This window comes from Giraffa tippelskirchi, chromosome Y (assembly GCF_054371585.1).
Source record: "Giraffa tippelskirchi isolate mGirTip1 chromosome Y, T2T-mGirTip1v1.2.pri, whole genome shotgun sequence".
Taxonomy (NCBI): Eukaryota; Metazoa; Chordata; class Mammalia; order Artiodactyla; family Giraffidae; genus Giraffa; species Giraffa tippelskirchi.
In genome coordinates, this window is record NC_137290.1 from 9,822,517 (window position 1) to 9,849,159 (window position 26,643).

Consider the following 26,643-nt stretch of genomic DNA (forward strand, 5'->3'; position numbering starts at 1 on the left):
ATAAAGACACTGTGGAAGGACACTGAAATCATGTTCACGCTTTCATAATTATTCATACATATTCAAGTAATTGCACCGGTCACCTGAGTGTTCCGTGGTTTTATAGCATGAGAATTTGGTCGGTGGCACACACAAAGTGAGAAGGCTTTTCACTGCATACTGTTTATTTTGAAACCGTTTTAAACCACGTGCTAACTACTGCCAAAACTCGTAAAGCATCTAAAGGAAGTAGTCCTCCGGCCCCTCCCAGCCCTCTCTAGGCCGCGTGGTCCTCGCGGGCCCGCCCAGCGGAGCCGGCCAGAAGCGGCCTGCGTTTTCTGCGCGGCGCTTTCTGCACCGGCCGTCCCACAGGGCGCATGCGCAGACCGCTGGTAGCGCCTGCCTGGCGGGTTTGCGCTGCAAGACCGAGGTGCAGAGGTTTGGTCAGGCGAGGGTGTCCGTCTGCGAGGTGAGCGCGCGGCGGCCAGGGCCCGGACGCGAGGGAGGGGCCCTGGGGGTGAGGGCCCGGCTCGCGGGCAAGGAGGCGCGGGCGTCCTCTCAGGGACGCCGGAGCAGACGCTCCTCTTCGCGGGGAACTCGACGGAAAGGGAGGCGCGAAGTAGCGGCCCTGAGAGGAAGGGGTGCGGGAGGCCGCGTGGGCCAGGTCAGCTCTGAGGAGGACGCGGCGGCCTCCCTGTTGCTCATGCCCTGGCTTCCTGCCAATGCTTCCCCCGGAAGGCCTTCCACCCGCCCTCCTCCTCCCGAGGAGTCGCACCTTCCTCCCCGTCCCAGGACCCCACAGACCCTCCCTTTTTAGGGCCTCTCCGCTCTCACCCCCAAGAACGCGTTCCTTGTTCCCTGAGGACCCTCCCCGTCCTCCTCTCGGATCCCTGCCCTCTCCGTCGAGGACCCCACGGGCCTTCTTCAGACACACCTGTTGGCCTCCTCAAGGACTCCGGCCCTAGAAAACCCTCCTTCCCCCTCTGAGGACCTCCCTTCCCTTCCCGTCCCCCTCCCGCCCCGTTTGGAGGATAAGTCTCTATACAGACTGAAATTTAAATTCTGTCAAAATTTTACTGGTCTCTTAGAAACTCAAAGTTACTTGATTGGAACTAAGGGCATCTCACTGGTGATAGAAGAAAGCCATTCTCTCCTGATAGCCCTTTGAATGAAACTGATACTAAATCAAAGCTTTGTTTGTGTGTGTGTGTGTGTATGTGTGTGTATATATATATATATAGACAAGGAGAGAAAGGCAAGGGTACAAGACGTGGATGTGGACCAGTGGGATGGGTTGATTACATTGAAAAATATAAAGAAGTAAATTTGAAATAAACATGAGTGTCATGTATGGCTGAATGATGATATAGCAAGGATTATGATCAGTCCAGTTTTGTGCACCTGCATTCATTAAAAGGATTTTGAAGATGCTAATAGTAAACATGTTGGACACTTAAAATGTACTACATTGTACATATTTTATAATAGTGCTTTACCTCTCTTAGTAGTTCTTCAGATAGGTATTACTCTCCTTCCACAGATGAGAAGACAGAGGCACAGGGAGGTTGAATAGCTTAACCTGTGAACGTGTTAGTCGTTCAGTCGTGTCTGACTTTTTGACCCCATGGACTGTAGCCTGCCAGGCTCCTTGCCAGTCGAATTCTCCATGCAAAAAAGACCGGAGTGGGTTGTCATTTCTTTCCCCGAGGGATTACGTCTGAGCCACCAGGGAAGCCCAACTTGCCTGTGGTCCACAGTTATTAATAGTAATTGGCAGTCAGGATTTAGACTTCCGTGGCTGGCTCCAGAGTCTGTCATCTTAGTAATTGTGGCCGTTAATAGCACCTCCAGTGGATATAGGGCATATGGTCCCACAGAATTTTTAAACTTGGTCAAAGACACAGCCTTTGATGGAGCTGAAATTCAAGAGAAGGGAAAGAGCTTGCTAGGGTATGAGAAAGAATCTATAGAATAGTGAAAGGTACTCTTGGGAAGAGACCACAAACGAGGAAGGACTTCAGGTTTCCTAAGGGAAGGTGGTGGTTCTCTTCTAGATCCCTGAGTGAAAAAGATGTAGTAATAAGAGTTGTGGTCTTTTTTTTTTTTTTTAATACCTGCTTTGTGCTCCACATATGTAATGGTTAACCCTTACAGGCGCCCATAGAATTAGAGAGATCATTGTAATTTTCATGTTACAGTTGAGAAACTGAAGTTCTCTGGTGACTAAATGGATGGTGAAGCTAGGACCATTGATAGAAATAAAGAGGGAACTTTTGCTTTATTTGGAAGGCACTGAAAATCCATGGAAGCATTTAGAGGTGGGAGATAACCAAACCTCTTTTCTGGAATTGCCACACTGAGCTGAGAAATGATTTTTTTGGTCTTTCTCTTGTCATAGGAAGTGCTGCTTCTGCCCATGGCAGGTGAGGGGTTGGCAGGCTACTCTCTGTGTCTGTGGGTGCTGCCAGACTGGACTCAACTCTGTGGTCATTCCTTCTCCCTTCTAGATTTCTCTGCTTAGAACTCTGTCCTTGCAGAAGAGAGAAACACAAAACACTACCAAAAGAAGGACACAAAGATGTCTGACAGGAAGCCATTTGTTAGATCTCAGGTGAGTCACGTTTTCTTCTGACTTAGTTCTGCAGTGTGAGGAGCTCCCCTTTCTGATTTCTAGACCTCCTCTATCTAATTAAACCTCCTCATTTCCTTAAAGTCTTTATATAAACTTTACCTAACTGAGCCTTTTTTACCCTGGCTGCTGTATCAGAGTTTTCTTCTGACTCTTTGTTTTTGCTTTCCTGCTTTTTCTCACACTTACTGCCAGCACCACATATGACATCTTTAACATTTTCTCTCTTTTCCTATCTCTTGAATTAACTTTTCATTGCTTATTGTTCCATTATCTCTCCACTTTTGACTTAGTCAAAGCAACCCTCATGTGATTTGTACTACTATTATGCTCCTTTTCATATACGAAATAACTGTTGTGAATTTTTAAAAATTTGCTCCTTCATGTTCTTGTTAAATCATGTTTTGAAACCTAGAAGAAGCTAACGTGCTGCACTTCCTTTAGAAAAAAATTCACGGGTGGGGTGAAGCTGTTTGACAATTAGGAAAAGAAAGTGTTTAAAAATGCTCCTTGAGGAAGAGCTAAGGGGAAAAGGGTTGAGAAACGTTGTTCTAGATGATCTGTTCCTGAGAATAGCCCTCTGTCCCTACAGTGTCCGTGTCTACGATCCCAAGTGAAGCTGCCCACAGAGACGACTGAGGTAATAAAAGAGAATTTGTAAGTGGGTATATTGTTGCAAACTGGGGGGCATCTGCCCCATCTAAGGGGCAGCTATGACTCAGCTTCAGCTGATGGCGCCATGTGAGAATGTGGACCCAGATCTCTAGATCTTCGGATTTTTAAAAGAGAAGTCAAAAAATCCAACTAATAATATGAATTATACTAATATTTTGGTGTTGGCAACTAACAAATTTTGAAGAAAGAATAAAGAACACATGTGGGCCAAATAAACCCCTCTATAAAAGCTGGGCAGTCAGTACATGCTCTCTAGTTCATTGATCTGCATAATGTTTCCGTGAAAACACAAAAGATGTATATTAGTAAAATGGGTATCATGGTCTTCGGTAGTCTTCCAATACCTGCTTTTTACATCCAGCTTTCTGTTACCAAGAATGTTGCATGTAATTGTAATTAATTAGTTTGTATTACTGGATTTTTCTGAGGTGTGATTATGTGTGTGTTAGTCGCCCAGTGATCATGGCATCTGGTGCCATCACGTCATGGCAAATAGATGGGGAAAGAGTGGAAACAGTGGCTGACTTTATTCTTTGGGGCTCCCAATTCACGACAGATGGTGATTGCAGCCATGAAATTAAAATACATTTAGTCTTTGGAAGGAAGGTTATGACCAACCTAGACAGCGTATTGAAAAGCAGAGATGTTCCTTTGTCAACAAAGGTCCATCTAGTCAAGGCTATAGTTTCTCCAGTAGTCATGTATGGATGTGAGAGTTGACTGTAAAGAAAGCCAAGTGCCGAAGAATGGATGTTTTTGAACTGTGGTGTTGGAGAAGACTCGTGAGAGTCCTTTGGACTGCAGGGAGATCCATCCAGTCCATCCTAAAGGAGATCAGTCCTGGGTGTTCACTGGGAGGACTGGTGTTGAGGCTGAAACCCCAGTCCTTTGGCCACCTGATGCAAAGAGCTGACACACTGGAAAAGACCCTGTTTCTGGGGAAGATTGAGGGCAGGAGGAGAAGGGGACGACAGAGGATGAGATGTTTGGGTGGCACCACCAACTCCATGGACATGAGTTTGGGTAAACTCCGGGAGCTGGTGATGGACAGGGAGGCCTGGTGTGCTGCAGTTCATGGGGTCGGACAGAGTCGGACACGACTGAGTGACTGATCTGAAGTGAACTGAACTGAGTGACTCAGTTGTGTCTGATTCTTTGCAACCGCAGGGACTGTAGCCTGACAGTCTCCTATGTCCATGGAATTCTCTAGGCGAGAATACTAGAGTGGGTTGCCATTCATTATACCATGGGATCTTCTTGACTGAGGGATTGAACCTGGGTCTCCTGCATTGCAGGCAGATTCTTTACCATCTGAGCCACCAGGGGAGCCCCAATATCATCATACATTTATCTCTTCTACCATAAATGAGTGTTTGGGTCTTGCCTAGATTTTGGAGGTTAGAAGACAGTACACATGAGCAGATACACCTAGGAATAGGTATATTTCTGGACCCAAAAGTGGTTTACCAATTTACATTTCCCTGGTGGCTCAGACGATGAAGCATCTGCCTGCAACGCGGGAGACCTGGGTTCAATCCTTGGATCGAGAAGATCCCCTGGAGAAGGAAATGGTGACCCACTCCAGTACTCTTTGTCTGGCAAATTCCATGGACAGGGGAGCTTGGTAGGCTGCAGTCCACGGGATCACAAAGAGTCACACACAACTGAGCTCACACACAACTGAGCAATTTCACTTTTAGCATCTTTTAAGAGGTCTCAAAAGTCCACCGGAGAAGGCAATGGAACCCCACTCCAGTACTCTTGCCTGGAACATCCCATGGATGGAGGAGCCTGATAGGCTACAGTCCATGGGGTCGCTAGGAGTCGGACACGACTGAGCGACTTCCCTTTCACTTTTCCCTTTCATGCACTGGAGAAGGAAATGGCAACCCACTCCAGTATTCTTGCCTGGAGAATCCCAGGGACGGCGGAGCCAGGTGGGCTGCCGTCTATGGGGTCGCACAGAGCCGGACACGACTGAAGCGACTTAGCAGCAGCAGCAGCAAAAGTCCACATTCTAAGATTTTCCTTGGTGGCTCAGTCAGTAAAGAATCTGCCTGCAGTGCAGGAGATGGAGGTTCAATCCTGGGTCAGAAAGATCCCCTGGAAAAGAAATGGGAATCCGCTGTGTAGTATTCTTGCCTTGGAAATCCCATGGACAAAAGAGCTTGGCTACAGTGGATGGGTCTCAAAATTTTGAGTCAGGCACGACGGAGCAACTACACCACCACCACCACCAGGAGTCCCCCTTCTCGACAGTATTTGGTATTGTCCAACGTCTTAATTTTTGTCAGTTGAATGGGTATAAAGTCATACTTTGTCATTTTGAAATGCATTTTCTTATTATAATAAGATCGCCCATCTCTGCATATTTATGAGCTGTTTGTGTTTTGTGGATGAGTCACTGAGGCTTAACCTATCCACACTCACAGAGCTTGTAAGAGAGAACCAGAATGTAAACCCAACTGTCTCTTTTTCCTGGGATTGGGGTATACTGCTCAGCTTTTATTTGCATTTTTCTCTCTTTATTAAGGAACTTAAAAGGATCTTTCTCCTCCCACACAGATCTCTAGAAATTCGCAGCAGGAGCTGTCTTAGAAATACTCCCACTTCTCTCAGACTTCAAGACAAAAGAAAGATATGCTTATTTTTTCTCTTTCTTTGCTATGTTTTAAATTATGAAACTATGATAACACATTTACAGGAGGCTTGGAGAGTTCAGAACAAAGTTACATATAGTTCCACTATGTGGTGGTTGGTGGTTTAGTCGCTAAGTCATGTCCAGTTCTTGTGACTGCATGGACTGTAGCCTGCAAGGTTCCTCTGTCCATGGGATTCTCCAGGCAAGTATACTGGAGTGGGTTGCCATTTCCTTCTCCAGGGGTCTTCCCGACCCAGGAATCAAACCCAAGTCCCCTGCATTGTAGCGAGATTCTTTACCAGCTGAGCTATGAGGGAGCTATGGGGGAAGTTCTACTATAAATTACAATTATTTTTTAGTAGATAAATTACAATTTTTAGGTGGACTTTCAATATCAAACTCAAAAAATTAATGGAATGAATAAAGGTAGAAGTCTATAGTAGATCTGAAAGGCAGTATGAACCAATTGAACATAACTTCAGATTTATATAGTTTTGACACAACAAGAGAATCCAAATTCTGTTCAAGTTCCCATAGACTATAAACTAGGAGACCCTGGAACATATCCAGGAACATAAAGTGCAAAAATGTCATGGCCTGAAGGTATTGAAATCATATACAAACTGTTCTCATATCACTGTGGAATTATGTTAGAAGTTAATACCAAAAGATGTTAGAAAATAGCCCACATATTTTCAAGTGCAGTGTGACGTTTCCCAAGAGAGATCTTTGACTTAGCCATCGAAAGCCTCTATAAAGTTAGAAGACTGAAAGAAACAAGAGGGTGATTGCAGAGAAGAAAACATTTTAATGAGAAAGACTTAAAGGAAAGAAACCCTTGTAGGTCCCTGAAACCTTTGGATTAGAGTCTTTCTGCTTGTCTGAATGTGTGCTTCATGGTCAGTCCCCTCTTATCAGGCACCTTTCCCCCTCTTTGGGATAATTCCGGATTTCAATCATTTAGGAGTATATCTGGTATTTCAGGAATTGGTGACTTTTGAGGATGTGACTCTGGACTTCAGTCCAGAGGAATTACCCTAACCTCAGTGCTTCTCAGAGGAAGCTCTACCGGGAGGTGATGCTGGAAAATTACAGGAACCTGGTCTCCCTTGGTAAGCCGTGATGACCAAAATTGTTTCCAGACACTGGCATATGTCCCTAGTGGCAGAATCTTTGGAAACAGGCTTTATTTTTCTTGTGTGTAAATTTGCACTTGCCTGTTATCTCAGAGCCTTTAGAAACCAGGCTGGGAGTTCCTGAGGGTACAGGACAGAATCCCCAAGTTATAAGTCTCCTTCTTCAACAGGGTACCAGTTCCCTAAACCTGACATTATCTCACAGCTGGAAGAGGAGGAGTCACATGCTAGGGAGGAAGACGGGAGCGCAGTGACATGTCAAGGTGAGAACGGGATCTTGGGGAGAAAACCCTGCTCAGTGAGCTGGGGCTGGGAGCTGGTCCTCAGAGCCCACTCAGCTTAGGCAGAGGGCCGGTAGGTGCTTTCACCTTAGGGGCTCGTGTGGCCACGCCACATCATGCTCACTCAGTACTTCTTTTGTCTCCTCTCTGAAGCTTATCTCTTCCTCTCCTGCTCAGCTCCAGGGAGGCCAGTTTTCCTATCTTCTAATGTTCAAGCCCCTGCATTCATTTGTGCCTTTCCCCTGACAGCTAGAAATCAGAGGTCTTTCCTCTGTCACTGAGAAAAGCGAAAACCTTGGTGTGATACCACTGCTCTTTCCAGCCCTCAGGGAGTTGACTTTATAAAGCACACATCAGGTTCTTACCACTCCGAAAAGAAAATCCAGACTTCTAGCAAAACATTTAAATCTGTCCCAGTCTGGCCCAAAAGTCACATCCAGCTTCATCTCTCACAGATATTCCTAGTAGAACCCTATATTGCTGCTCCCCAGGACTGTGTAGTTTCATAGTCAGTGTCTGCTCAGAATAAGCTTGCCACCCATTTCACTGCTTGCTGAGCCCTAATGCCTTCCCCTGCCTGATCTTTTTCTGTTCCCAAATGAAATTCCCCAAACTCTCCTTTTGTACATTTATAGCCTGATTAGAGTCTCTATACAGACTTATGAACATCCAGGTGGATAACGCTTTGCTCAGAATCAGCATTTAGTAAATGTTGAATTGAATGGGTAAAACGAGAGATTGGGAGCCAAGAAAAGAGTTGAAATTCTCTTGCTTTGTTCTGAGTGAGAAGGTGTTGACCAGGGTACTCCAGTGTTTCCCCAATACTCCTACAGAATTATAATAGGGGTTCTTTACCAGGAAAAAAAAAAAAAGTGTTGCCAAACAAGATCAGTTCAAGAAATGCTACGTCTTACATCTCCCCTCTTTGAGATCTGAGATGCTGGTTAAGGGATCTGAAGAGGCCTACAAGAGTGAAAGCTGACTTGCATCGTACGGTATGTCCCGGATTGACCTGACAATAGAATCCCTTTATGGCCACAGTTATATTAGTTCCTCCACACCGCAGTGATGTACCAAGCATGGTCTGGAAGTTGCAGCCAAACCCCAGTCCCCCCTCTTTCTCTGGTTTCCTTCTCATTCTCTTGTCGGTGCCTCTGGCATCTTTGTCAATGTTCAGTCCTCCTAGATGGTCTTTTCTATCAAGCATGGTCTGGAACTTGCAGCCAAAACCCAGTCCCCCCTCTTTCTCTGTGCATAAGTGCATGGATTTATCCCTGGGATTGCTATTCCGTTCCATGGATCTATGTGTCTCTCTCTGTGCCAGTCCCATACTGTCTTGATGACTGTTGCTTTGTAGTATAGCCTGAAGTCAGGCAGGTTGATTCCTCCTATTCCATTCTTCTTTCTCAAGATTGGCTCTTCGAGGATTTTTGTATTTCCATACAAATTGTGAAATTATTTGTTCTAGTTGTCTGAAAAATACCGCTGGTAACTTGATAGGAATTGCATTGAATCTATAGCATCCTTAGGGTAATGTGCTCGTTTTCACTATATTGATTGTTCTGATCCATGATCACGGTATATTTGTCCATCTATTTGTGTGTTTGATTTCTTTCATCAGTGTTTTATAGTTTTCTATATGTAGGCCTTTTGTCTCTTTAGGTAGATTGAGTTTTGTTTTTTGTTTTTGTTTTTTATTTTAGTTTATTTATTTTTTAAATTTATCTATTTTCGTTGGGGGCTAATTACTTTACAGTATTGTAGTAGTTTTTGCCATACATTGACATGAATCAGCCATGGGTTGCCATGTGTTCCCCATCCTGAACCCCCTCCCACCTCCCTCCCCATCCCATCCCTCTGGGTCATCCCGTTGCCCCAGCCCTGAGCATTTGTCTCATGCATCGAACATGGAATGGTGTTCTGTTTCACATATGATAATATACATGTTTCAATGCTATTCTCTCAGAACGTCCCACCCTCACCTTCTCCCTGGTTTAACAGGGAGTCCTTAGACATCATAAATGGACTACTTTCATAAATTCAATATCTTTCAAGATTTTGAAATATCACCCATTGATGATGATTTGAGAGTATTGCAAAAAATAGTGGAAAAGCGCAGGCACCTGGGAATCATGTTTCATATGGGTCTATCTGAGCTCCACCTAGCTGTGTGACATAAGTGCACAACCTCACCTCTGTGCTTTATAGCCCTCATCTGTAAAATAAGGATAATAATGATTCCTATCTCATTAGACTATTGTGAACATTTTTCAAACAATCCATTAAAACACAGAAGTGAGTAATACATAATAAATACTTGATTAATAGTAGTTTTTATTACTGTTAATACTAAACAGGTAGATTGAGGTTTTTAAAGGCGTAAGCCACACTTCTTGCATGGCTCTGCAATAAAACATACTCTGCTTTAAACTCTAGTGTTTCGATATTGCTTGGCCCAAGGTTGTTGGGTACAGGGGTATTAGGTTACAGTAACACCTTATCTCTCAAGTCTATGGAGGTTAACAGACTCTCTTCAGAGAATGATTTCAAAACCACATACACTCATAAAAGTATGAGCAGTTTTTTCTTCTGTGTAAAGCAAGTTAACAGACACTGAGAGCTCTCCCAGTTACCAGGTGAATTTAGGACAAAGTGTGACAAAGGCTGTCATCAGGTCTTACTTGAGGGCTACTTATTATTTTGGAAACTTTGTCATGAACTGATTTGCTAGGATATATAGACAGAGTATATCTTTTATCTTTTCCATTGTTTAGTAGTTTGCTTCTCATGCGCGTCACATTATGGTTTAATATGTGCATACATTTTCATATTATAAAATATAGGGAATGCCATTCTTGATTTGGAAAGTTTGTGGTGAGATATTCACAAGTGAAATGCAGAAAATTCCGTATTTCATTCAGGAAATCTACATGCGTGTATTCAGATGTGAAATACCGAGTTCCATGCTTCACGTAGAACACTTTTGCCCTCATGTCAAAATGTGATACAGACATGGAATTCTCTCTGTAGAGAGAGATTTATACAGAGATGCTAAGGCCAGCATCCCGCCAAGGGCCACGGCTCTCCATTGCCAGAGGAATTGAAGTCTGCCCATTTATTGTACAGAGGCCCTTTCAAAGTGATTCTGTTCTCCAGTTTCTGGAGCCCATTATACAGAGTGAAGTAAGCCAGAAAGAAAAACACCAATACAGTATACTAATGCATATATATGGAATTTGAAAGATGGTAATGATAACCCTATATGTGAGACAGAATAAGAGACACAGATGCATAGAACAGTCCTATGGACTCTGAGGGAGAAGGTGAGGGTGGGACGTTCTGGGACAATAGCATTGAAACATGTATATTATCATATGTGAAACAGAACACCATTCCATGTTCGATGCATGAGACAAATGCTCAGGGCTGGGGCAATGGGATGACCCAGAGGGATGGGATGGGGAGGGAGGTGGGAGGGGGGTTCAGGATGGGGAACACATGGAAACCCATGGCTGATTCATGTCAATGTATGGCAAAAACTACTACAATACTGTAAAGTAATTAGCCCCCAACTAAAATAAATAAATTTATTAAAAAAAAAGAACCAGAAAAAAAGAAAAGCTTTAGAATAAAGTTCAGGGATATTTAAAGGACCCATTATTTACAAATGCTTCCCAGTTTTAAAGATTTCATAATTTTATTAGGAGGATGGTTGCAACTCAAATCTGCTATGTTAATAGGAATGTTTAGAGATGAGAATTTAGTTTTAGATGTAAAAATGCTTCATGGCCTAACCTCATTTTATGCATTTAGTCTGCTCTGGCAATTGTTGAAGAACTTGGTGTAAGGATTTCTTTGTTAATATCCTTATCTCCTCTTAGAAAATGGAAGACAAATAATTTCTTATCGTGAGCGAGACTGAGATTATGTACCCAACTGGTTAAAACATTAAATCGTGCACTGTCTATTCAAGCAAGTGCAGCTGCCTCTGCCACATATAGTCTCTTTCTGAAGAGCTATGGTTAAAATTCAAGTGCTAAGTGCAGCTTGTCCCCTCCATCTGAGACTTCCATGAAAAAAACAAAAAGATTTTCCTAACCAGGCCTCCACAGAAACATGAACAGCCATGAAGGAGGCAAGGAAATCTATCTATTAAATCTATGAATGTATCAGAAAGCAGGAGCAGTGAATAACTTACATTTTCTACTGCAGAAGCATCAAACAAATACATCTTTAAAGTGTAGATTTCTCAAGAAAGTGAAATTTAGAAAAATCTGGCATTATTCAACAAGGGAAGCTCTTTTTATAACTTAGAAAATTTATTTTTTATAAACACAAAACACTGATTTGAACTATGGAGAATCTGGGTGGAACACATACTCAAATTACCTCTGCCACTCTGGTGTTAACTTCTGTGTGTTGCCCTTCTTTGGACAGGGATTAACTAAGATCTTCAGTTGGCTGAGTCCTGCATTGTTTAGTCTGAGGACTTTGTTTTTAAAAAATGAATACTATTTTTATAGCTTTTTCTTGTAAGTCTAAAATTGTTAAAAATAAAGTTAAAAAATACCGAATTTTAAAATATATGGAGAAAGTACTACTTCTTGTATGCTTTTAGGTTTAAAAATTCAAAAATGATGTCAAATACTTCAAAACTCTTCCATCTAAAGTATAAAACAAAGGCATTTATAAAATTTTAAATATATTGGCCAGTTCTTAGAAGTTATGGAATGAAAGTCTATTTCATTTAACAGTAATTTGAATCTCAAAGACAAAATCATTTACTTAAAAATCTGGGTTGTCATGTAATGATGACATACATTTCATGGGAACTGTAATGGTTAGTTCTTAGAAATAAAACTTACACGGAGTGAACGTTCTCTTGCAAACAAGTAAGAATCACCAGCTAATATGTGCTTTATACATGTTTAAATCTGACCTGATGACAAATCATTAGGTACTAATACCTTTACCTGTTACTTCCATCACCCTAGCTTCTTCCATGAGCACAGAACATAAATTGTAAGGGAAATAAAATACCTCAGGAGTTTATCTCTAAATATTTACTTTCTAGGTAGTCTGCAGTATATCATGTCTCTCCTTATAAAAATGAATACAGTTAGGAATTAAGAACATAAGCTATACATAAGCTATACCTCAAAAAATTAACAAAAAACTGTATCACATTTAAAATTATCCAGCATAGCCATTGACTACTTTTTTTTTTTTCCTATTCAACTATATCCTGAGTAGAAAATGCATAGTGTTACCCACATGACCTTGGATAATGCCAGATGGTTCTGCAAAATTATTGTGTATTTAGTAAGTGTGTTTTAGAGTAAAACTGAAAGCCAAGATGATTATTTCATAGATTGTCCATTTAACAACATAATTGACCCTAAGTGTTCAACCATACTGAACTGCCTAGTTCCAGTGAACAGAAACACCCTCAGCGTCCAGGGCAATCCTTTAAAACATGAATGAGTTGTTTCTCAGGAAAGCCAAGAGACCCAGTGAAACACTGTATGTACGGTGACTGAAGGAGCCACATTTCATCAACACTCTTCTGTGTCCTGTGTTTTATTTACAGCTAACAGTTCAGCTAGTGAATACACAGAATACTGTCCAAATATTACTCAGCTTCATTCACTATCTGTGGTAAAGTGATCTACAGAAAACAAAGACGTCTCTTTTCTATAGAGAGAAACAGAATCTCTCTCCCATTCTTGTTTTCTTATACATCTCTCCACAGAATCATACTCTATAATCATAATCTATTATTAAGAACAGCAGCCTAGCAAGGTCAACTTCGTTAAAATAAAGTTTAAAAACTTACGAGTCACTGGGGAAAAAAAAAAGTAAAAGTGGTTCTGTTCTCATCCAGCCTCCAGGTGAGAACACACCCCAGCCTACCCCATCAGCCCAGGCCTGTGGGACTGGGAAGGGTGAGATCAACCCAAGACACCCTTTTAAGGAGTGATGTTTCAAACTGGCATACACTGGATGTAGCAGGTGCTTATGCTACAGTGCCATCAGTCTCCCAAACCTTACAGAAAAGGGCAAGCTGTGCTCATGTGCCTGGTCATGTTGAGGATAGAATGGTTCTGCACTTGAGAGAGACAGAAAACCCTTTGTGGCTGGGTGTCCTAGGGGCTGTGCATAGCCCCTCTTCTGTGCCTGGGGATCTGGCCCACTCTTATTTCTCTGCTCCTTTGCATCCTCCCTGACTGCCCCCAGGTGCTTTTTTCCTGCCTCTCCTTTCTGCTCAGGGATCCATGTTTACACTTACAAGCCTGTTTACACTTCCAGCTTGCTCTGTCGCTGAGATCCCTGGGCTTTTTTCCATGGCGTCAGTGCTTCTGCTGCCCTGTGATCTTTATACCTTACACAAGCTCTTTCACGTTTTCAGTGTCCATTCTTCCATCCCCCAGCCAGACCAGTTCAGACAGCTCACACACACATTTGTGTCAGCGCATATGTGTGTGCATGCACACCCCCACACACACACAAACAGTCCTGAAAAGAAACTTCACACATGCACAACTATTTGTTTACTTGTCCAGTATAATGGACTTTGGTAAGCACCCCTCTTTTTTTGGCCTGGTTGTTTTTTATTTCCACTCACTAGTTGATCAACTCAGCGTCCTCTTCTACTTCTATGATACATCCTAGAAGGTGAATGGGATTTGCTCATGAGGGGAACTGACATGCAAAGAGGTTGGCAGGGTTGGAAGTCCTCACTGTGGACGGTTGAGTGACGTGTGCCTGTGTTCTCTACTCCCATCGCATCGGACTAGTTCACAGCACCAATCACGTTGGCAAGATAATATTCCCTGGGCTTTCCTTCCAGAAACAACAAAGAAATAGCAAGGGGCTTTGAACTTGAAATTGATCATGCACCCCCTTTCCCCGGGCTATAGAAGGTCACTGAGGACAAGAATTCTTTAACAACTTCCTATTCGCAGAAAGGCAAGCCCCAACTCCTACTACCTGGGTGATGCTTCACTTAAAATCATGAAGAAATACTGCATGGGTAATGTCAGTTTAACGATCAAAGCAAGAAGTGGTAAAAGTCAATGTCCTTCATTTCTGCAGCAGCGTTTATAGAACACTTAACAAGTCAACCCCAAATCTTTTCTGACAGATGAAAAATTTTCTGACAGATGCATTCCTGCAACATCTTTGCCCTTTGTGATCCTAATTAATATTCTCACTTCAACGAGTGATAATCTTGCCCCACGGGCATTTCTGTAAGTGTGTGGGTATTGTTGTTTCCAAACGTGGGTCACTGTTAACTATTCCTGCGATAAAGCATTTCTTGCTGTTCACAAATATCGCGTAAGTCTTTTAAAAAGTCACTATTCAAGGTGTTGGAAGCATTTGATCCAGGAATGAAAGAAAGGGTCGAATTCACACACAGTCTAACAAAGACACACAAATTTAAAACAAAAAAGGGAATACAAGCAACACAATTCATGTATGTTGAATAGGGCCATGCAAGAACTGACACAGCTACGGCAGCAGAGCTGTGCATAATGGCACAGGCATGGGTGCCACATCAAAGAAGACAGGAGGCATAGGCAGACCCACAGGAAGAAACATCAGCTTACCTTCATGGGCAAACACAACGGAGACACCCAATCTTCATTCTAAACAGAGGAAAACATGAACACATCCAGGGAACAGGAAACAAATGCAGCTCAGGGTGATTGAGCCAGAATGCTCTTGAAATCATCAGTAATCCGCTAAGTCTCCCACACATTGATATTCAGTGGAAGAAAACCTTACACAACACGTCCAAGTGCGCAGTCAAATCTAACAGCACCTAGACCTTAGGGCCCAAGTGAAAGCCCGAAAGACACTGGGACACAAGTCATGGCAAGTTTCCAGAGAATGACCATCAAGTCAACCACACACAGTTCAGTTTCACTAACCGATCCATGACTATCTCTGCAGTCTTCACTCCAGGACAGGTTAGAGCTAAAGCCATCCCTGGTACTGAAGCACTGGTACTGAAGGCAGGAAGTATTAGGCATTGGGGAACCCTGTCCTTAACTTGTCTTGTCTTTAAGTTCTTTGCAATGCCTAACTAAAACTTCTGAATGTGGATAAATACCATGCAGCCCCTAGAATGAGGCCAGTCTAAGGTCCCCCAAACCATGCACCAATATGCCATCCCACACCCACTGCAGAGTTACTACAGCATAATTTCTCCTTTGCTTTGTTTTGAACTGGCGCTGAAAAAGACAGGTACCAGCCTGCCAGAGCCCCAAGGGTTCTTTGAAGTTTACAGAATAAGAAAGTAAGAAGACATGTTTCCAGTGTTTGCTGGGCTGCTTGTACAGAAAGCACCCAGAGAAGGCCAAGCCTTGCCTTCTGGAACTGTAGATGCTCCTCTGCAGAAGGGGCAAAGCGAGGGTGCAGATATTCAAATGCAAAAGTTGGCCCTGAGCAGGAGATCTCGTTCAGTGCACCTTGAAGGGGACATCCATAAACCCATGAACGTTGATGTTCATCCTTTACCCTTTGCCCTCAAAAGAGATGCTGCTGTAGGGAGACAAGCTGTGGAGTGAGAACTCCATGTGGGACAGATCCATCACCCTCAGGCATGCCCACGTTGGAGCCATTGTATCTGGGGCAAGAGGACAACAAGGGAGGACAAACGCTGAACTCTCCCTACTCCCTCTGTGCCAGTCTGTCCTTTGCCCGATCCAGAGGTGGACGTGATTCCGGAAAGCAGCCATCTACTTGGAAAGGGCCACCCTAAGTGCTGACCAGTCCCTCGGTGAGCTCCGTATGCCCCAGGTGTTCCTATTGGCCCTTGGCCCACAGAGTAGTGACAAAGCCCCAGAAGAAGGTCCCTTGTGGTTGAAAACAGTCTGTGCTGAGACATTCAGCAAGGAAGGGACACTATTACCAGAGGGTTCATGAGAAAACGGTTATTTGTACACCTAGGCCTGACAGAGAGCCTTGGGCACAGAGCTTAAGCCTTCCTGGGAAAAGGGATATTAACCACCGAGCCATCATGGGACACAGAGCGCATGGCTGGGTAGGCTGGACCTTGCCTGTTTACCATCCCCACTCCCCTGACTTCTGCCCCTGCAGACTTTGTACCTAAACTGAGTTCCTGGAAAAAAAGAACAGAGTTCACATGAGCTCAAACAGATACGATGGGATCTGTTTTTGTTTGTCTCTCTGTTTCCTGGCAATTGATCTTTTCCCCTGGTCACTTTTGCCAGAAACTAATATCCTTACTGCCTTCCCACCCCCTCACTTTCTCCCTAGGCCACAGCCCCTCCATATACCTTACGCCCCCATCCCCTAAGATGTTACCTGGAACCCTAGCTCTGGGAAGCTGACTTTGAGCAAAGCTGAACTGTGCAGTCATACACACAAGGAGGCTATGTGGTTCATAGTGAGCTGAATGTTAAGGCTTTTTCCTTGTCCTGTACTCTTCAAGTATCTGATGATATCCAACAGGGACGATACCTGGGGCACCACCTTCCAACAAAATTGCGTCCCACTATTTTGATCTCTGGCCCTTGTTCACCAGACCCTTTCCATGAACATCCACATTTCCCTTGAAAAATTGACAGACCCACAGTTAATGGCCCCTCCTCTTCCTCCCCAACCCCCACCCCACAGGAAGAACTGTGTCCCCTGACACAACCCCAACATATGACTTAACCCCCTCTACAACTCTCCATGGTCTGGTAATTCCCATGCGGTAAACTGAGAATCCTACACGGAGCTGAAGTATTTATCCTGAGGACCTGTCCAAACAATGCACAGACACATACAGTTGATGCTTTTTATTTATCCTTCGGAATTATTTCAGGTTTACTTGTGTCTCCCTCTCGATCCGTTTCACCACCAGACCGCTCTGCATTACTTTCCTGTCCGAGAGAACTAGCTGGCCATTGATCTTCATGTGAAGCACCTTCATAGGTTTCCTATTTTAGGTAAAGGGGGGCACTCCTTCATAAGTTTCTCAAGATCGGGGGGGTCCTTTCAAAACAGACACAGACACAGATATGTAAACCTATCCTCTCTGAACTACACTAAAGACAGCTTTAATCTTTCAAGTCAGTTCCCAGGAGGGAGAGTCTGTGAACTTTTACATTTCCTCTCTAAGCACATACTAAAAACCACGTACCCCAGTCTTCACCGTAGAACTATTTACAAGAGCTAGGACATGGAAGCAACCTGTATGTCCATCGGCAGATGAAGGGATAAGGAAGTTGGGGTACATATACACAATGGGATGTTACTCAGCCCTAAAAAGGAATACATCGAACTCAATTCTTATGAGTTGGAATGAACATGGAGCCTATTATACAGAGTGAAGTTAAGTCAGAAAGAGAAAAAACAAATACTGCATGTTAACACAAATATACGGAGTTTAGGACCATGTAGGTGGTACTGAACATCCAACATGCAGGACAGCAAATAAGACACAGACATATAAAGAACAGACTTTGGGCTCAGTAGTAGAACGTGAGGCTGGGTTAATTTGAGAAAATAGCCCTGAAACCTTTACATTACCTTAGGCAAAATAGATGACCAGCACAAATTTGATGCATGAAGCAAGGCAAACAAAGTCATGTTGTGGGACAACCCAGAAAGATGGGTAGGGGAGGGCGGTAGGTGGTGGGTTCAGCATTTGGGGGGGACATGTGTATACACGTGTATACGGGTGATTCGTGTTGGCCAATGTATGGCGAAAACCGCCGTGGTTTTGTAAAGTAATCATCCTCCAGTAGAAAGAAGTAAGTTAAAACACTCTTCTCCAGAATCCTGCACAGTGGTCAGTATTCTCAGAATGAGGGTGGCAGGTGAAAAAGATGCAAAAGAAAATAAAAACAAGTGCGATGATCAAAATGGAATCAAATGATGGTCAGTGGGGAACAGCCTAGCAGAAAGGAGACTCACAGACCTTTGTGGAAAGGGGACTTCAATAGTAGGTGGGCCCCAACTTAAGAGAAGCCTGAGGGTACACTTGTTGGCCATGGAATGGCAGTTCAGAGATGTGCAGCTGAGTCAGATATAAATTGGAGTGAGTTTGCCCTGACCAGGCCACTTCATCTACCTCAAGCTTCTCTACTTAGAACCCATTTTTCACTACAGTTCTCTACTCCTGCTGTCTCTTGCTGATTCCCTCATTCCCTGGTGGTACTCTGCATTCCACGGAGTCTCACTTTCTCCACAAGTGAAATAAATGACCCACGTTTCTGGAAAACATTTAATGCCAGTGCCCAGCCCCTGGGCTCCTCACCTCTCGTCCTCCCAGTACCTCTCGTGGGGGAGCCTTCCTCCTCATATAGTACCACACGGGATTGGGCCACAGATCCTTTATGATGATCTGCCAGGGCAATGAGCAAGGTCAGCACAGGGCTGGCCAGACCCTGAGCCCTCCCGTGCACCACCAAGAACTCCAACATACATCACCAATTCTGGCCCAGTGGCCACGTGGGACCCTACCTCAGCAATCCGGTCAGATCCTGTGAAATTGTGGTCAAAGAACCAGTTGAAGAAGTTAACGCTGCTGTTGTGGTGCCTGCGGCTGTATGCCTTACGTTCAAATCCCTGGTTCCAGTGAATTGGGGTGGAATGAGGTGCGCGGTATCCTGCAGGAAAAGGGAGTATGGGAGAAAGACCTAAGTCATTTTCCAATTCAACCTACACTTTTCTGCCCCCCACCCCATCCAAGGAGCTGCCTCTTACCGGTGACATTAATGAGATATTCCTTAACAATTACTTCATTCTGGAAATACCTATTCTTCCGGAAGAACAATGTGATCTTGCAGTGATGAGTGGGATGCCTGAGTTCCTCCACCTGCCAGGACAAAGTGTGGGGAGTGGGGTAGGGGTGGGTGGGTGTGAAACCTCTTTACAGAAGAGCTGTCCTTTCCTGTTTTCAGGGGTAAATCATGTCCTCTCCCCTCCCCAGTCACCATTCCTCCACAATTATCAGTGTCCCCTGCCTGACCTTCAAGTTGGTCATGAAGTGAAGCATGTCTTCATCTTGGTCAGCCATCATAGCTGACATCTGGGGATGGTTCATAAACTGCTGTAGGTCAAGGAGCCTCCAGATGCTAGAGGAAAAAAGTGCTGGAAGGACAAATCTAGCCTAAAGAGTAGAATGGCACTGCCTGACTTCAACTTGCTACGAGTTAACTCGTCACATTTCTGTTGACGCAGACTGTATGAAGGCATGACAAGCCCCAAGGCTGTGCCTATGAACGCACTACCATAAGAGGGTCTGTTCCTAACAGGAAAGGCCCTAAGCTCCATCTCAGCCTCCTAAAAGTTAGCTTACTTCTGGAAAACAAGCACTCCGAGGTACAAGCAGCATGAGCATTTACACATCCCAACCTCACCCCCAAATTCACTCAGCTTTTCAGAGAAGACCTGGATCCCAGACAAGCCTTTTCTCTGAGGAGTCCCTGGTGCTAATGACAATTCTGACTGGGACCTCTGCAAGTAAAGCCCAAGTAGCAATTTGTGCTAACCAGAACAGCAAGGACAGCCCACCTAATATCAGGAACAGATACATAGAACGGTAACCAATATCCACAATCTGTAAACCGCTTCTGCAATAGCCCAGGTTTAAAAAAAAAAAAATCCACAAGCACCACACCAAGGATACAACTTTGACCCAGAAGCCACAAATTCCCTGGATGATGGCACTTCTGTGCTCTAGATGCAGCTTCCGCCTCTGGCAGTTCTTGTGTTTCAGGCGAGCGTGGGCCCTTTGGGCTTGCTTATTCACGGGTTCCAGCTCGGCTTGCAGGGCCTTGAGCGCCTCCAGTGCGGGCCGGTCACTCGGGGCTCCGGGGCTTATATATTCCTGGCCCTGCTTCTCCGAGGACACCTGCTCTTGCTCCTCGTAGGCCACCAGCTCCACCTCCTCCATGACGTCTAACGCCAGCAGCTGGAACTCCTGCCCGATTCCCGCCACCTCGCCCTCCTCCAGGGCCGCACCTTCCTCCGCCGCCTCCACCCAGAAGAGTGCGGCCTCCTCGCCTGCGGCCTGCATCGCCTCTGCCGCCCCCACCGGGCTGGTAGGCCCCAGGGTCCCTCCCTCCTGAAGACCCGGACTCACAACTAAGACCCCGGATCCCGGGGTGCTGCCGCCTTCCTCTGGCCCCGTCTCACTCTCCATGGTGTTCTGGCCGTAGCCCAGAGCCGCGAAGAAGCTGCACGTGAGGGCACAGCGGGCGGCCGGCACAGCCCGCCCACCGGCCGCAGTCTACGTGGCACAACCAACTGGCTACTTGCCCACAGCCAATGAGCAGGGAAAGGGAGACAGTCATGCGCAGAGCCGTGTGCCACCACGCACGCACAATATGGCGGCGGGAAGGGGCTGAACTCTACCCCCTGACCTCTAGACCTCATCACAGAACCAATCAAATGGAGTCGAAAGGGCTTGGCTCACGGGACACGCCCCTTGGAATTCTGGGCACTCTCTCAGCACGTGACCCAGGGGCCCAACTTGGCTCAGCGCACAGTGCGCCGGTCCAGGCAAGCGGTTTGCCTGACCAACAGTGCACATGTGCCAGCCCAGCGACTGGGCGAGCCAGGCCAGCTGGAGGCGAAGGCAAGGAACTTGAACCTGACGCTGCAACCGTCCTCAAGCTTGAAATTGCCTCTGGGGCAGCGGGCGACTCCGTGTGCTCAGGGATCCACACAGGTGAGACGGGGTTCCTGGGTACCTCAGGGACACAGGTGCTCACCTTAGATCTGAACTGCAAGCCACGGGCAGGGTGTGGGAGGCGGGCTTACCGCTGACCTCACCGAAGTTCACCGCCTGCAGAGTCCATCCCTAAACTTGTGCCTTAGGCTTGAGCAGTGTCAGGAATGCAGTCATCCTCTCCTCAGAGGATGAAGCAGCGCACTTTCCTCAGCTCGCTGTTCGGGCCCCACAACGCAGCCCCAAGCCAAACCACCCTGGAGCCCCTGGCTTGCGGTCTGTCAGCTCTTGGCCTTTCCCCCGGCCCACGGCTTAGAGCAGGCACCCCGGTGGCTAAGGATGTGCTCCTGCGGATGCACTTCCCAGAGCAGCAGAGCTCCTCCTGGAAGTGTTTCAAGGGGACCAAAGTGCTCCTCCTGACCATTGCTTACTCCCTTCCTCTCGGCTGCATAGCTAACATGGGCACACTCACGTTAAGTGCCTGGATAGATGCAACACTCACACTCTGCCTCCTAGGATGTCTGGTGTTTCACACTGAGCACCTGTCTTAGGCCACACACACACACACACACACACACACACACACAAACAGGTGCCACAAGCACACACGTGTACACACACACGTTTGATGCACAGGGACACAAATGTGAACAGGTGTTTCAGAGACTGAAGAACCAGTGGTTCACATGAAATGCAGAGATTTCCTTATTTCTCATAGGAAAATGTTCGTTCTGATCATCAGATGTGAAATATAGAGAAGCCCAACTTTCATGAAGGAGAATTAATGCCTAGATTTTGGTGCAGGTAATATAGAGAACTCCATATTCCATGGTGGACAGTCATTGTTTTATATATGAGAAATACAAGGAATGAAGTATTTCACGAAGAAACAGTGGTGCCCAGAATTTCATTTATGAAATAGAGAGAATTCCAATTCCATGTTGGTTCCCCATATCTTAATTACATACTTCATGTCAGTAAAATTTCATTGAGATTTTCACATAGGAAATGTGTACAATTTCAGAGTTCTGATGCAAGAAAGGATGTGCTCAACTTTTCATATCTGAAATATGTAGAATTCCCCATTCATGTAGGAAAAATGCACAGATATCCATAGGTAAAACAGACAAGATTCTAAATATGATGAAGAAACTTATACAAATAGATTTTCAAACATGAAGTACATATCTCCTATTTCACATAGAAAAATGTGCCCCCATGTTCTCACGTGTGAGATAGAGAAAATTACATATTTTATACAGAAAAATCATCTTTCAGGTTTTCATCTTCACGAAGCAGGGCATGCAAAGCAAGTGCTCTGGAAGAACCCAGAAAAATAGCGTAGGAAGGGATGGGAGAGGCTCCAGGATGGGCGGGACGTCTATATACTTATGGCTTATTAATGTTGACCCATGGAAGAAGCCATCACGATATTGTATGGTAATTAACCCCCAGTTAAAATTTAAGAAAAAGTTACAGTTTGAGAAAAGTGAAAGTACAAGGGGACTCGACTCGGCTCTGTAGTGACCTAACTGTGAAGGAAATCCAAAAATGACGGGATATATGTACAGCTAAAATGGATTCACTTGGACATACGTACAGCAGAAACTAAAGCAACATTGTAATGCGACTATAGCCCAATAATAATTGTTTCAATCATATTCATGTCAAGTATAATTCTAGCAGTGAATAAATAAATGGTAGCCTCATTTGCAATGTATGTCCAAGGGGACATTATTCTAAGTTAAATATTTCAGTTAGAGGAAGACGAAACCTTTTTCATCACATGACATTGTGAAGTTGAAATCCCTGCATTATAGAAACAGAGTAGACTGTGGTCCTCGGGCTACTGGAAATGGCCCGTGATGGTCCAGGTTATCAACTTTTAGTCACAGGTTGAATAAGCTCATCAAGGAAGATACTGTAATAGAGGCAGGATGGAAAACTGAGCTGCAGGCCTCAGCCCAAGACCTTTAGTGCAGTTAGAAACCCCAACACCACCAACAAAAAGCCTCTCAGCAGAGTGTAGTGAGAGATATATTACAGCCTTCCCACAGAGCCCTCTAGGCCCTCGGGCCTTGGGCTGGGGAATGAACTGTGGAGCTTGGGGACAGGCTGTGTCTTGTAGAGTCCCAGAGCCCTTGCTGGAGCCACTGACTGGCCTGGCCCAGGTTTCAAAGCAATGGCCAACGTGTTCCATCCCCACCTCCATGACCGAATGGTTGTGGCAATCTCCATGGGTCACAGTCTACAGGACCCAGCTTTCCATCTGGGTAGACTGAGGAGGCTGAGGGCCAGCTACATGCTGGGTACCTGGCTCGCTCATTGAAGGTGGCTGGGCAGTGTATGGGGGCCTTGGTAAGAGGAAGGCACAGAGAACTGAGAAATGCCTCTTCCGGCTGGGACTGAGCACTGCTGGAAGTAACAAGAGTGGGTGCTAGACGAATGCTCCACAACTAGGATAACCGGCCTGCACAGGGACCCCTCCCCCTCCCAACCAGGACCGTGGAGGGTGAAAGTCAAGCTTGGGACCTTTCCTTTCGGGAAACAGGGAATAGGGAATAATATTTGCTTCCCTCGAGGATTACAGGAACACAGTTAGCTGACCACCACCTCGCTTCAAGAGCACACGATCTGACAGCAAGAAGTTTGCAACAGCTAATCACACCCCTCCCTCACCTTGCTTATACGTAGCCTTTGCTGAACACTTTGAGGGAGTGTTTTTTTTTTTTTCTTTTTTCCATTGGCTTAGGCTTTTATTCTTTTTTCATGCAAGCATTTAAATTTATGAGCACTTCTAGACATGCATCTCATGAATTCTGATATGCTGTGTTTTTATTATCACTCTCTTAAAATATTTTCGAAGCTTTCTTTTTATTTTTTACCTCTTTTTAAAAATGGATGTCAATTGGAGGCTAATTACTTGACAGTATTGTGGTGGCTTTTGCCATATATTCACATGAAAGAGCCCTGGGTGTACATGCGTTTCACATCCTGACCCTCCCGCGTCCCTCCCCATCCCATCCCTCAGGGTCATTCATTCCAGTGCTCCAGCCCTGAGCACCCTGTCTCATGCATCGCACCTGGACTGGCGATCTATTTCACATACTATACATGTTTCCATGCTATTCTCTCAAATCATCCCACCCTCACCTTTTTCCACAGAGTCCAGCAGTCTGTTGTTTACATCTGTGTCTCTTTTGCTGTCTCGCATATAGGGCCATCGTTATCATCTTTCTAAATTCCATATATGTGTGTTAATATCATGTATCGGTGTTTTATCTTTCTGGCTTACGTCGCTCTGTATAATAGACTCCAGTTTCATCCACCTCATTAGAGCTGATTCCAATGCATTCTTTTTAATGGCTGAGTAAAATTCCGTTGTGTGTATGGATCAGAGCTTTCTTCTCCATTCGTCTGCCGATGGACATCTAGGTTGCTTCCATGTGCTAGCTATTGTAAACACTGCTGCGATGAACACTGGGGTACACGAGTCTCTTTCGGCTCTGGTTTCCCCGGTGTATATGTCCAGCAGCAGGATTGCTGAGTCGTATGGCCGTTCTAGACCCAGTTTTTTAAGAAATCTTCAGGTTTCTTTGTCACTGGATGCTCTGGACCTTCGGGTGAGAAAGAAGCTGTAGTTGGGAGTCACCCAGGCTGTGTAACCAAAGCACTCCTGGTTCGCCCATTTGGCTAGGACATTGAGTGACGTGGATGAACTATGCAGTCCATATCCCTGTTGGGTTCTTCCAGGCAGCTGGTCTAGCTCCTCGATTTGTTATTTTCAATAAGGATTTACGGAGGACTTCCTATGGCCCCTGCACTGTGCATAGATTGCCCTGGAAGGTTGATACTGTTATCAAACCCATTGTCCGGAGGAAGAAACGGAGGCTCAGAGAGGTAGTCCACTCGTTCACAGTCACACAACTAATAGAAGCAGAGGAGCAGGATCTGAATTCACCTCCTTTGGGCTCCAGTATCCAAGCAAGTGTGGTCATGCTTGTCGTTCTTGTGTCCAACCTTTAGTTCCCAATTGCACCAGCCCTGAGATCCAGAAATTAAACCACACTTGGTTTTTAGGTTCTTTCCATTTGAGCCCTGGAGGAGGTGGATATAGTTCACTCCTGATCCTGCTGGGATGTTTGTGGCTCTTGGCCTTTTAAGATTTTCTCTTCCATGATCCCACTCATGGTAAGCATTGCTCTAGAATGAAGACAATACAGAGTCGATGGGGATTTCCTCTTTTCAAAATTGTAGCGTAACAGATTATTTACGTTCAGATGGATGATGCTCACTTCTGGGAGCAGGAAACATAAATAGGTTAAATGAAATTATTGTTAGAAATAGACTTTTGCCCATTTTTGCTTGTATATGTAGGAAACTCCTGCTGTTTTATCGTTTTTCCTTTTGCTTGAGACATGGAAATGTGTGCCTTTCCTCTGGACTCAGTTACAAGTAGAAAAACAGTAGAAGCACAATGGTGGTTGACTCTGCTTCAGGGCAGGAAGCCAGATGGGGGCTGGGCAGCTGGGTCACCTGGAGACAGTGCTCCCCCAACCGAAATGGGCCAGAAGTTCTCAGCCCCAGCCAGCCTTGCAGGCCTGTGACCCAGAATGGCCAGGTCTCCCGCCTTTTCCAGCAAGCCTAACATCTTAATTTCTGTGTGAAACTTCGGGATTTCTGAGTTGGCCAGCGTATTCTAAGTTAAAAGCAACAAATAACGAAAGATTGGAAAGCATTGGGTCAAACCATTGCTTCCTTAATAACACGTTTGCTCGCCCCATGTGGCTAGTGGGCTGTGAGTTTGCATCCGCTGCTTTAAGGCTTGGCTTACTTCTTTGAGTCCTGGACACAAAGAGTAAAAGACTTAATGCTTTGGGAATTTGTGGGAAGAGTCCTAGCGGTGACTCAAGAGCCCATGTCTCTGGTCTCGCCTCTCTGTCTTGGTTTTCTATGTGTCCCAGGACAAGGGATTTCTCAGGCCCTCTTTTTTTTTTTTCCTAATCTGTAAAATGGAAGCAGAAGCTGGAATCAAGATTGCCGGGAGAAATATGAATAACCTCAGATATCCAGAACTAAAAAGCCTCTTGATGAAAGTGAAAGAGGAGAGTGAAAATGTTGGCTTAAACCTCAGCATTCAGAAAACTAAGTTCATGGCATCCGGTCACGTCACTTCATGGCAAATAGATGGGGAAACAGTGGCTGACTTTATTTTTCTGGGCTCCAAGATCACTGGAGATGCTGATTGCAGCCATGTAATTAAAAGACGCTTACTCCTTGAAAGGAAAGTTATGACCAAGCTAGACAGCATATTAAAAAGCAGAGACATTACTTTGTCAACAAAGGTCCATCTAGTTGAGGCTATGGCTTTTCCAGTTGTCATGTGTGGATGTGAGAGTTGGACTGTACAGAAAGCTGAGCGCTGAAGAATTGATGGTTTTGAACTGTGGTGTTGGAGGAGACTCTTGAGAGTCCCTTGGGCTGTAAGGAGATCCAGCCAGTCCATCCTAAAGGAGATCAGTCCTGTGTGTTCATTGGAAGGACTGATGTTGTAGCTGAAACCCCAATCCTTTGGCGTTTCAATCCTCTTCTGATGCGAAGAGCTGACT

The 26,643-nt window shown here is 45.0% G+C and overlaps 1 protein-coding gene and 1 long non-coding RNA gene across 2 annotated transcripts in view; one reads left to right on the forward strand and one right to left on the reverse strand.

Annotated features, from left to right (window-relative positions):
• The first annotated feature begins 362 nt into the window (after positions 1 to 362).
• Positions 363 to 26,643, forward strand: part of LOC145537759 (uncharacterized) — a 46,524-nt gene continuing 20,243 nt past the window's right edge. The window contains exons 1-3 of the long non-coding RNA XR_014076414.1: positions 363 to 448; positions 2,487 to 2,590; positions 7,231 to 7,323. This is a non-coding gene — a long non-coding RNA (uncharacterized LOC145537759). The remainder of the gene's footprint in view (positions 449 to 2,486; positions 2,591 to 7,230; positions 7,324 to 26,643) is intronic.
• LOC145537758 (testis-specific Y-encoded protein 3-like) lies at positions 17,141 to 20,685 on the reverse strand. The gene is made up of 6 exons (XM_081568571.1): positions 19,991 to 20,685; positions 19,331 to 19,408; positions 19,066 to 19,177; positions 18,823 to 18,968; positions 18,617 to 18,703; positions 17,141 to 17,294 (listed from the first exon to the last, which is right to left on the reverse strand). The coding sequence occupies exons 1-6, from the start codon at positions 20,504 to 20,506 to the stop codon at positions 17,154 to 17,156; spliced, it is 1,080 nt and encodes a 359-aa protein (XP_081424697.1). The 5' UTR covers positions 20,507 to 20,685; the 3' UTR covers positions 17,141 to 17,153.

What these genes read in the sequence shown, in the direction of transcription:
- LOC145537758 (XM_081568571.1), bottom strand. Translation starts at nt 20,506, where the DNA reads ATGGAGAGTGAGACGGGGCCAGAGGAAGGCGGCAGCACCCCGGGATCC. An exon ending in ACTTCATGACCAACTTGAAG is followed by an intron (nt 19,178 to 19,330) that starts GTCAGGCAGGGG and finishes TTGTCCTGGCAG; the next exon opens with GTGGAGGAACTCAGGCATCC. An exon ending in AGGTACTGGGAGGACGAGAG is followed by an intron (nt 17,295 to 18,616) that starts GTGAGGAGCCCA and finishes TACCTAAAATAG; the next exon opens with GAAACCTATGAAGGTGCTTC.